At 38.9% G+C, this 12,572-nt stretch overlaps 1 protein-coding gene across 3 annotated transcripts in view; it reads left to right on the top strand.

Annotated features, from left to right (window-relative positions):
* Positions 1 to 12,572, top strand: part of atg5 (ATG5 autophagy related 5 homolog (S. cerevisiae)) — a 170,578-nt gene that overhangs the window by 88,718 nt on the left and 69,288 nt on the right. For all 3 annotated transcript variants that reach the window (XM_072246119.1, XM_072246118.1, XM_072246120.1), the window contains exon 6: positions 8,124 to 8,218. In XM_072246119.1, coding sequence (XP_072102220.1) covers positions 8,124 to 8,218 — 95 coding nt within the window. The remainder of the gene's footprint in view (positions 1 to 8,123; positions 8,219 to 12,572) is intronic.

The following is a 12,572-nucleotide window of genomic DNA, read 5'->3' as shown; positions in this document are numbered from 1 at the left end:
TGAAGGTGGCTAGTTTGAGCCTTGACTGAGGCAGCGTGTTGTGTCCTTGAGCAAGGCACTTAACCACACATTGCTCTGCGACACCGATGCCAAGCTGTATGGGTCCTAATGCCCTTCCCTTGGACAACATCGGTGGCGTGGAGAGGGGAGACTTGTAGCATGGGCAACTGCTGGTCTTCCATACAACCTTGTCCAGGCCTGCGCCCTGGAAACCTTCCAAGGCGCAAATCCATGGTCTCACGAGACTAATGGATGCCTATATAATTCCTATCAAATTTAAAGGCTTGCTCCCCTGGCCATCTCATGAGGTTGATCCCAAAACCCCATCCTATGCTCCACTGAATGCAAATGCCCTTTCTTTTAAACATCTGCTTATTTTCCAAACCAGTTCAAAAGGATTTTTTTAAAAACTTAAAACATAAGTGATGTGCTTCTGGCCCTCAACTAAGGACATAGCAGAGCCTTTGGTCCCCCTGAGTTGAATGCTGCAAGCAGAGCCATGAAAGTCAGATGAACTGAATTTGAAGAGGGCCTTCCTGGCAGTCTTCAGTGGAACCATCAACTGAGATTAAGATGAGGTCAATATTCTGCGTACATCCACTTGGACTTCACAGTCCAACTTGGGATATACCATATAGCAAAAATTAGTAGAAGCTAGAGGATTGAACAGCTTTTAAAAACTAACTTAAGGCAACTAAAAAAAGCAAAATGGAGAAAGAGAAAAAGATTAAATATGAAGGAAAACCAGCCAATAGTGTAGAATAGGATACCAAAAGCTTTTTTTCCAGATATAGAAAGGGTAAAAGAGGCAAGAGTGGATGTCAAACTACTGGAAAATGGCACATGAATGGTAGTAATGGAGTACAAAAAACTGGTGGACAAACTCATAAATATTTTGCTTCAACCTGTACTGTGGAAAACACCAGCAACATGCCAGTAATTTGGGAGTGTCAGGGAGCAGAGGTGAATGTAGTCACTGTTACTAAGAAGATGCTTGGGAATCTGAAAGGTCAGAAGGAAGGTAAGTCACCTGAACCAAATGAGCTAAACGCCAGGTTCTGAAAGAGGTAGCAGAAGAGCATTAGTAGTGATCTTTTAAGAATCACTAGATTCTGGAATGGTACCGGAGGACTGGAAAATTGCAAATGTCACTCCACTCTTTAAGAAGAGTGGGAGGGAGGTAAAAGGAAATCATAGGCCAGGTAGTCTGTCTTCATTGGTTGGTAAGATGTTGGAGTCCATTATAAACAATGAGGTTTGAGGCTACTTGAAGGCACATGATAAATTAGATCTAAGTCAGCATGGTTTTTTGAGGAGGAATCTTGCCTGGCAAACCTGTTGGAACCTGAGGACATAACAGGTATGATAGACAAAGAAGAGTTAGTGGATTATCAGAGGGCCTTTGGCAAGGTTCCGCACATGAAGCTGCTAAACAAGAGCCCATTGTATTTCAGGAAAGATACCAGCATGGACAGAAGATTGGCTGACAGGTAGAAGGCAAAGAGTGAGAACAAAAGGAGCTTTTTTTGGTTGGCTGTTGGTGACTATTGGTGTTCCACAGCTACTGGTGTTGGATCTGTTGCTTTCAAGTTGTATGTTAATCATTTGTAGGATAGAATTGATGGCTTTCTCACAAAGGTAGGTGAATGGGGCAAATAGTGTCGAGGAACCTGGGAGTCTGCAGAAGGACTTGGATTAGGAGGGCAAGGAAATGACATATACCCCATAGAGAAGTGTATGGTCATGCACTTTGGTAGAAGGAATTAAAATGTAGACTATTTTTCTAAAAGGGGAGCAAATTCAGAAATTGGAGATGTGGATGGGCTTGTGCAGGACTCCTTAAAGTTAACTTGTCAGATTGAGTCTGTAATAAGGAAGGTAGATGCAATGTTAGCATTCATTTCGAGAGGGCTAGAATATAAAAGCAAGAGTGTAACACCAAGGCTTTATAAGGCTTTGGTCAGACCACATTTGGAGTATGTGAGCAGTTTGGGGCTCCATATCTAAAGAAGGATGTGCTGGCATTGGAGAGTTTCCAGAGGAGGTTTACAAGAATGATCTTGGGAATGAAAGGGTTAACATGTGAAGAATGTTTGGCTTTGGTCCTGTACTCACTGGAGTTGAGAAGAATAAATGGAGATCTCACTGAAACCTGCCAAGTATTGAAAGGTCTGAATGGAATGGGCACGTAGAGGATGGTTTCCAATTCTGGGAGAGTCTCAGACCTCAGAATAGAAAGGCGGCCCTTTCAAACAGAGATAAGGAATTTCTTTAGCTAGAGGGCGGAGAATCTATGGAATTCATTGCTGCAGACCACTGGAGGCAAAGTTATTAGGTATATTGAAAGTGGAGGTTGATAGGTTCTTGATTAATAAGGATATCAAAGTTTACATGGAGAAACCAGAAGAATACAGCTGAGTGGGGAAATAAATCTGCTATGATAGAATGGTGGAGCAAATTCAATAGGCTGAATGGCCTTATTCTGTTCTCCTGTCTTACGGTCTTGTATTGGAGCGGTTTGCTGCATTATAAAAGAAAGCACTTGCTTCCACGTGGCATATTTCATGCTCTTGGTCATCTGCAAAGTGTTTTCGATCTTATGACTAGTTTTGAAATATGTCACTATTTCAATGAGACAAAGTAGTGGTCAGTGTGGGTGAAAAAGTATTGAAACATCCAACGCAGTAGTAACCACATAGTAGGTTTTCAAGTTAATCTCATCTCCTAATTAATGCCGTGACATTTTTGATGTCCCTCTGAGAGAAGAGAACGGGCTTTAGTTTCACGTTTTATCACTTGGCTTGTTTGACAATCCAGTCCACTCCCACTACTCCCTGAAGAATCGGAGTCAGCTTTTGCACTTGATTCAGTGCACTAGCCTAAATGTTGTAGGTTTTTAGAGAATCACTGTACAAGTACACTATAGCTGAGTCCGCAACAACTTTTTAACTGTGTACTGAAGTGTTGCAGATGTATGAAATTGAGAGCACAGCATGGAAATGAGCTCTTTGTCCCACCATGACCATGTTAACCTTTTAGCATATGTTCACTAATTCTGCTGGCCCACGCTGGGACCCTGTCCTTCTATGTTTTACCTTTTTACATATGTCTAAATGCACCATAAAGTAGTAATTCTATGTGATCCTGCCACCTCCTCTGGCAGCCCACTCCAGATGTCAACCAATCTGATTTTTAAAAAAATCCCTAGATCTCCATTAAAACTCCTTACTCTGACTTTAAAGCTATGCACTCTTATTTTTTTTCATATAGATTCATAAATTTGTAGTTATACTGCATATAAACGGGCTATTTGGCCCAACTTATCCATACCAACCAAGATGCTATCTAAGCTAATCACACTTGCCTGCATTTGAAGCACATCTTCAACCTATTCATGTCTAAATGCTTTTTGAAACATTGTAATTGTACCTTCCTCTGGCAGTTCAGTGCATATCATCACCACCCTCTGTGTGCAGAAAAACTTGGTCCCATTTGAGCCTTTTCCCTTTCATTTCAAATCTGTGCCATCTAGTTTTAGACGCCCCTGCCCTGGAAAAGACTGTGACTATCTCCCCTATCAATACTACTCATTATTTAGTAAGGAACAGACCTGTCCGCCCGTGATCTATGTGGAGCACAATGCCAAATTAAACCAATCCCTTCTGTGTACACACCATCCATATCACTCCTTTACTTGCATATTTATCTGCCTATCTACAAGCCTTGTGAAAGCCACTTCCACTATCATCCTTGGCAGTCAACCTATCAGTGTTTTTTTGAAAAAACAGCTTGCCCTGCATCTGCATCTCTATCTCTCTCCCCCCCCCCCCCCCCCCACCTTTTAAGGTCACTACTAAGCTTTGATACCTGCTCATATTCATTTGTTGCAGGAAAATTCACTAGCTGGGTAGGGGGTGGTTGGGGATATTCACTGGGGGCAATTTTGAATTTCCTCCACACTAAAGTAAATAGCAGGAGGTCAGCCACACTACCCAGATGTCCATTTTTTGTGAATTCAAATTAAAATGCACAGTCTACATAGATCCAACTTTTTTTTGTCTTTGATTCCTACATAGTTGTGAGAAAGTGTTGAGTTTGTGAAGTTTTTAACCTTGAGTAGAAATTGTAATCCTCGTGTACAAACACTCAGTGAAGGTTAAAAATATTGCAATATCATCTTGCTGCTCTGTAACATTGAGCACGGGGGTACATGCAAATTGTGTGGTATTTTGATTGCAATGTGGAGCAGGTGTATAACATAACAGTAGATGGATAATTAATATTTGCAATGGAAATACAGTGGATTCTGGTTAATTGGGCCATCAGTTAATCAGGGCAGTTGCTTATTTGGGACAGTTCTTAACAAAATCTAGTTGAGAAAATGGCTGGGATTCATTATGGTGCTTAATTGGGACAGGATACTATTGTTGGACAGCTTCCAACTAACGTCAGACGCATGCACTTGTGTGACCAGTAGGCACTACACCCTGCTTTAGAGCGAGCAATTTTTAAATAGCGTCAGTTTGAGTGCTTGTGTTCAAAAAGCAGTATTTTTATCACTAATAATTGGTGAGAAATAAGCAGTAAGACAATTCAGGATTGTTTTGCTCACTGTGTTTTCAAACATTCAGGCTTGGAGATGCCAGAAAAGACTAGGAGGGAAAATGAAATGATTTCACTACTTCAACAAGTTAGAAATTGCCAAGAATTAGAAGGTTCTTTGAATGTAACATCTTGAATGTTACAATTAAACAAAAATGAAGATTTGGAGGATGCAGTCATTGATAGCTCTGTATGAAGACAGTTCATTATCTACAGTAGGTGTCTGTGCTGATTTCGTTCATTTAGTCAGTCAAAAGAACGTGAACACTGAATTCCTCTTTCAATAACTATTTGAAAGTAAACACAGTTCTGTAGTACTATTGAGTGTTCTAGTTTGTTCTATATTTCATTTAAATGCATAATTGGTTCCTCAATTAAATGATAGTTTGTCTTTTTTTTAAATACTTTCTTAACTATTTGCATGAAACTTCAGCTAATTGGGACGACTGCTTAATTGGGCCAAAACTGTACCTATTTTTGTGACATTTTAGGCAAACATTTTGTTTCGAATTTAAGGCACTATAGTCTGCTATGTATTTTCTTACAAACTGGTCATTCTTTATTTGAATATACATAAATCTTTTGCCACTAGAACTTGATTTGCTTTCTGATACATAAAATGAAAATTCTGAAATTTGTAGCATAGCAGAGAACCAAGTTAAAATGTATCTGTCAGTCATGTAAAATTACACAAATTAAACAGAAAAAAATCTTTCTAAATTATGAAAGGGAGAACGTTAGCATTCTTCCTGAAAATTAGTTCTTGAGGAATACCGATCTGACTTGGGAGTATACACTCAGTAGCCACTTTATTAGGTAGAGATGCTCTTCTTCACACTGCTGTTATGAGTTACTGTTGTCTTATTGTCAGCTTGAACCAGTCTGCCCATTCTCCTCTCACTCCTCTCATTTATGAGGCATTTATTCACGTAGAATTGGCGCTCAGTGGATTTTTTGTTGTTTGCACCATTGTCTGTAAACTCTAGAGACTGTTTTGTGTGAAAATCTCAGGATATCAGCAGTTTCATCGCTAGCACCAACAATTATTCCACGGTGAAAGTCACTTACGTCATGTTTCTTCCCCATTCATATGTTTGGTCTAACCAACAACTACCTCTGCATGCTTTTATACAAAAGGTGCCGCCACATGATTGGCTGATTGGATATTAGCATTAACGAACAGGTGTACCAAATGATGTGGTCCTAAGTGCATATGCCTAGAAATTAAATAGAAAATCTTTTTTTAACCTTCAAATGAAAGTTCTATTCATTTCCATGTCATTTCACATAATTTGGAAAATTCTACCCCTGGCTTCTCGGGGCACATGGGTGTTTATCACTTCCAATGCTTTGTTCATTTTGGAGAATTAAAGGGAAACCTGGAGGACATTGTTCTGGGACTGGCCATAATTCGTAATCCTGGTCAGTTGTGACCAGCATTTGTGATTATATCCAGCTGTATCCTTCTGAATGAACTAGAATTTCAAAAATATTTTCATTCCTAAAACAGACTTTTTTTTCTTTGCTGTTTACTGACTTTTGATCAAATAATTCAACATTAACTTGTAATTTGGCGCATCAGGAATTTTAACTTGTGAGTGACCTTGTGTTGAAAATGGTTTAGGTTATCTAATTTTTTGTGGAAAAAATCGAGGCAAATTTCTCACAAACCAGAGTTTGGGTACAAGTGATCAAACATTTGAAGAATATCAGAATTAAGAAATAATTCGGAATATTTTAATCTCTAAAGTAATTGGAAAGCAGTACATTGCAGAAAGAGGCTATTGACAGTAGTGTAGGTAGGTTCAGGGGGGAAGTTGATGAGTTTTTATACAGAGGAAAGATTAAAAGGAAGATGGACTTGATTTATACTTTTTAAAAAGAGTTTGTCATTAAAATTTAGACAATTTTAGTATAGAATTGTCTATCCTTAAAGTACACATGAGACCTTGGCAGGATAGTATAGCAATTAGCGAACTGCTGTTACTGCACCAGTAACCAGGGTCAGATTCTGCCAGTGTCTGCAAGGATTTTGTACATCCTTCCCATGACTGAGTTTCTTCTGGATGCTTCCAGTTTCTTCCAACATTCCACTGATGTGTGGTTTTGTAGGTTAATTGGTCACACTTGTGTAATTTGGTGGCACGGTCTTGTTGGGACAAAAGGGCCTGTTCTGTGCTTATCTCTAAATAAAACAAATAAATAAAAATTGCACCATTGTCAAGAAATCAGGGCCCTCTTCAGTTCAAATGATACTAAGTTTATAAACACTTTCTAAATGTTAGTTTCACAGGTAATATCATTGAAAATATTTTCAAATATTCTTCAGCTCCATTTGAAGGCAGGGTTCCTGCAGAAGATCCTGATCTGGAAATGTAGATGATGGTGACGAAAGCATGAAAACCATGGCTGTACCCTGATAGATATGACACACTGTCTAGGCAGTCTCTGGGCTCAATACCTGAGACTCTACACCACTGAAAGCCAAGAACTCACTAAGAGCAGAGCAAATAAACACTAGCCTGGAGGAGAACCTTTTTGGCTATGACACTGTTCTTGATGTGAGCACCCTTAACTTCATCCTTGACTTTAAGGCCTTTGATTCCATCATTTGGGAAGGACTGCGGAACCTCTTCTACCTATCAAAATTTGTCTGCATTTTGGTTTGCTACATGATGGCATCCAAGCCATTCTTATAGCCAATCTCAATGAAGGCAGGGATCAAACAAAGCTGTGTCATTGCCCCAACACTTTACTTAATCTTGTAGGCCTCTGTGTTGCAACTCATTCCTGTGAGATGAAGCTAACCTCCTGGGCAGAGTAAACCTTGCTCTCCTGTATGTTGCTGAGAGCCGGACAGACTATGATAGGTACCTCAAGCACTGGCCATGTACAACTAATTCTGTCTAAATCATCCTAGGAATTCCCTGAAGGCCAAGAGAACCAATGTTCTTTTCGAAGCCAACATCCCCAGCGTTACAGCCAAGTTTGTCATATGCTTGACAGCAGACATCCTATTCTAACTGCTGACAAGGGAAGATGTTACCAAATTCTAAGGCTTAGTAACATCTTTAGATGTTATAAGACTTCCAGACAAGATGGTGCCAAACTGCGGTCTCCGTCGCGATTGTGGCTTAGATTTTTATTTAGTTTGTTTTCAGGTCAGTAGGGATGGTTTGGAGGACAGAGAGAGGAATTACAGGTTAGATTAGGGTTTAGGGAGAGGGATACAAGGGAATTAGAGGACAGGCCAGATTGTAAACTTCCGCTCCATGTTTGAAGGTCTGTTATTGGGCCTGCATACCATCCATGGCGGGGGTCCCTTGGAATGAACTAAATTTCACCAACTGCCAAGTTATTCCAACAAATAAGGAGATATCTTTTCAAGGAATGAGGAAATATTGCTTTGTTGGTGCCTGCCTTGCCACTGTAGCAATAATAAATAGCTTTGTGTAAATTTGATCAAATGAAGTTAGTTTCCATTTGTAAAACAAATAATGAAATCAGATTTTTCTTCACAGATAAATTTGACCAATTTTGGGCCATCAATCGAAAACTTATGGAGTATCCAGCAGATGAAGGAGGATTCCGCTATGTTCCTTTTCGGATATATCAGGTGATAATCTTCTCCATGTGTAATTAATTTTTTTGTTGTTCCTGTGATTTGAAATGGCATTGCTTTGACCTTTGGGTACTTAAATGTGGTTCTGTAAATTGTCTTGTTTTAAAATGCTGAACCAGTAGTGAGAAAAGTGGTGCTGTTCTTTTCACCTCAAAAGTAGATTTTTTTTAACAGGCTTTTAAGATGCAATTTTCATCTGGTGAATGGCATTGCTTCGATAACATTTTCCCATCTGGTTTAACACATTAAAACCCATTGCTTCATTGTATCTGTGCAATTTCAAGTATGTTTTGGGATGAATAGAATCCTATGTTTAATGAGCTGACAAGGGTTTTAGCTGCTGATTATACCCTCTTACCAGCTCTTCAGTCTGTGAATTCAGTCATGTTGAACATCAGGAAGTAAAACTGTACTGTAATTAAGAGTATACTGGGCCACCAAATTGACAAATTTTCAGCTTTAGTGATGAAAGAAATGCAGCAAGTGTTTTGCATATGCTCTATAGTTGCCTGCAAATAGCTCAGTTATTTTCATGATTGTAAATTGCTCATTTTCTAATTCAGATTTTTGGCTTGGCATTCACAGTACTCACAAAATAGTACCATAGTTTGAAAGACTTAAAAACTGGTGCACAAGAGTAAGTGTTATTTCTTCACTGCGTGTGTACTGTTTTAGTATGTGTAAAGAAAGGAGTGGATGTCGTGTATGATAAGATGTTATTTTGAACCTGCATTTTGATGAAAAATTTGGATTGAATCATTTTGAGGTATCTGAGGTACGATTTGGTAATCAGTTTTATTCTCTTATATGCATTAGATAAAATGAAGCCCTCAAAATCGCGGCTCCAGTTGGAAGTGTTTAGCAGTAAAGTGATATTTCATTATTCTGTATAGTTATTCTCCAGTAGAACTCCAGTAATTGTGTGTGTTGCTCCGATAATTTGGTATCCAATTGTTTGTGTAGGATTCATGTATCTATTTTCTGTTTGTATTATATTTTATTTTGAGTTACAGTATTTTTTGTCACGTGGGTAGGAGTATGGTAGAAATTAATATGTATAGTCATTATTAATCCTTTGTGTCATTAGTTTAGTTAGAGATAGAGCCTGAGCAGCATTTGTATATATTTTGTTGACTGCTAACTTTGCTTATTTCACTTAAGTTGTTAACATTGTTAATTTCACAATCGCTACGGCAGTTTCACTAATATCGCTAATGTTGATGGCTGGTCTTTCTGGGTTATGTAATAAAGGATCGAATGTACTTTTCTTGGAATTCAGTTATTTGGAAGTGCATCACACAGTGTCTAGTCCCTCACTCAGTCTCTTCGTGCTTTTGGTTTGTTTTTCAAGTGACCACTTCACTTTGGAGATCCTGATGAATCTGCATCTGGATCAATCATTAGTCCTGGGTGTATGGATCGGTTGAGGTTGGAAACACTGGAACATGGATGTGTTTTCAGGTGGACCTGTGGTCCAGAATGCCTGCATGTTTCAGCTCATTTTGACAACTGAAACTAGCCAGATTCTATATCATGCCCTCTCTAAACTCACTGGTTTAACTGAGAAACTTAGAGTGGAAAATCTGTACAACCAAAGTCTTCAAGGTCCTGAATTATTGGAATTTTTCTGATTACAGTCTTGATTCATTGCTTTCTGCTAACATCACTGATATAAAATTTGTACAATTTTTACTGGAGTATGTTAAAATGAGTTGGTAATTATAGCAATATACTATCACTGGTTATCATATTGAATCTAGTGGGAGTTTGAGGATAAGTTTCTTTTCCCTCCAAAGTAAATGTTTTAGTATAACAGTTAGCACAGCACTATTACAGCTTGAGTGTCGGAGTTGAAAGTTCAATTCCAGCGCAGACCTTGAGTTTGGATGTTCTCTCCCTGAGCATGTGGGTTTCTTCTGTGCTTTTCAGTTTCCCCCCACAGTCCAAAGAATACTGGGTTAGTAGGTTAATTGGTCATTGTAAACTGTCCTGTATTTAGGCTAAGGTTAGTTGGGTTGCTGGGGGGTGCAGCTTGTTAGGCTGGAAGGGTCTGTTCTGCATTGTATGTTTACATTTTTAAAAAGTAGTAAACAGGGCCAAGAATGAGAAGACCCATCTTTAAGACAAACTGCTGATGGTATAGGTGTTTCCCCTGCTAACCAGCATTTGACTAGGTATTAGCATTAGCCAAAGGCAATAAGCATTAACTGTCTTGTAATTGAACAAAATCAAATTAAGTACAGCGAATTCCAGCTAATTGGGACACACCGGACCAGTACATTTTGGCCCAATTAGCAGCTGCAGTTAGCCTGTTTCATGGAAGTAATTAAAAATGTATAAGAAAAAGACAAACTACCTTTTAACTGAGTAATACTTAGCGTATTTAAATGAAATACAGAACAAATTAGAAGACTACAAATACCTTTATAGGACTATAAAACTGTAAAAGTTCCAAGTAGTTATCAAAGGAGGAATTCTTTCTGTGTACGCAGCCATGCTCTTTTGATTGACTATAAATGAACAAAATCAGCTCAGACACCTGGTGCAGATAATGGACTGCCTTCAAACAATATTATTGATGATTGCGTCCTCCAAATCTTCATTTTCATTGTAACATTCAAGATGATTGTCGACACCTTCAAATTCCCCGTAATTCCTAATTTGCTGAAGTAGTAAAATTTTTTCATTTTTACTTCCAGTCATTTCTGACATTCCCAAGCTTGAAGGCTTGAAACCGTGGTGAGCAAAGCACTTCCATTTTGCCTTGCTGCTTATTTTTTATCAACTATCAGTGACAGAAATCACTTCTTTTAACACAAAAATGCAACTGATGCTATCTAAAATCTGTTCTTCCTAATTAGATTAGATTCAACTTTATTGTCATTGTGCCAAGTACAGATACAAAGCCAATGAAATGCAGTTAGCATCTAACCAGAAATGCAAAGAATAGTGTTATTTACAAAATAACTGTGAATAAAAAGTAAGTGCTACAGCACACAAATATAAAAGTACTGAGACAGTACAATATGGGTGCAATACTGCTTAGCGCTGTGATGTGAGGTTCAGCAGGGTCACAGACTCGGAGAAGAGTGGGAGCGGAGGCTCCTGTAGCACCTACCAGTTGGGAGAAGAGTAAAAAGTCCATGGTTAGGGTGAGATGCATCCTTGATAATGCTTTTCGCCCTGCCCAGGCAACGTTTATGGTAGGTGTTCTCAATGGTGGGCAGTTGGGTGCCAATAATCCACTGGGCAGTTTTCACCACACGCTGGAGTGCTTTGCGGTCCGATACGGGACAATTGCCATGTCACACTGAGATGCAGTTGGTGAGTATGCTCTCACTGGTACAGCGGTAAAAGCCTGTCAGTATCCTGGGACAGAGGTGAGCTTTCTTGTTTACAGTGTAGTCTAATGGCCACAGAACTACACACAACTGGTGCTAGTTAGAAACTGTTAGGCAGTAATCTCTCCCAAATAAGTGACATGGTATCTCAGTAAATGGAGGGAATCCCAGCTATTTTCTCAATTAGTTTTTTTTTTCTTTGAATTGTCCCAAATAAGCAACTGCCTCAATTAACTGATGGCCCAATTAATACAGTTCCTAGCTAAATTTAACTTATTGTTTTCTGCTGTATATATACTGTATACTCTTAGTATTATTTTAAAATAATTTTAAGCAGGGTTTCCTCAGTTAATGTTAAGGTTCCATGGCATAAAACAGGTTAGGAAACCTCAAGAAAACTCATGTTTAAACCTGGTCCCTTAATATCACCTCCCTGAACAAGAAGGCATAGCAGTGCATTCACTGGGGACATTTATCAGGAGTGCAGTGTACACAGGGCTCTTAGTATCATCAAGGGTCCCACCCATCCACCCAGCATCCTCTTTGACTTTCTATCATCAGGCTAGAGACTATGATGCTCAAAAGCAAGAAAAGTCAGGATGAGAAACAGTTTCCTCCCCCAGGCCATCAGGCTTCTGAACTCCCTGCCACATCGTGTTCGAAGCGTCACTGTTCCAGTACAATTTTTAATGTTGATGCACTTAAGTTTGTGTGATTTTTCTGTAAATTTTATCCTTGCCTTCATAAATTATTGTGTGTTATGTTTACTACAGTGTTTTACACCCTGGTTCAGAGAAATGTCTCATTTCTATATACATTATGTGGCTATATGCATGGATATTGGTTAATGACAATATACTTGACTTGAAAATGTTCTTAATAATTAGTTTCCTTCAGTGTTACATAATAGTATTCTGATACTTGTATATTCTAGGCCAGAGGAACTGGAGTGGGAATGTAAAGTTTGAAAGTGGTGTCCCAAAGGGACCTGGTTAAGGAATGCTGTT

The sequence above is a fragment of the Mobula birostris genome, chromosome 2, assembly GCF_030028105.1.
Source record: "Mobula birostris isolate sMobBir1 chromosome 2, sMobBir1.hap1, whole genome shotgun sequence".
Lineage (NCBI taxonomy): Eukaryota > Metazoa > Chordata > Chondrichthyes > Myliobatiformes > Myliobatidae > Mobula > Mobula birostris.
This window is presented reverse-complemented; position numbering and strand designations above follow the sequence as displayed.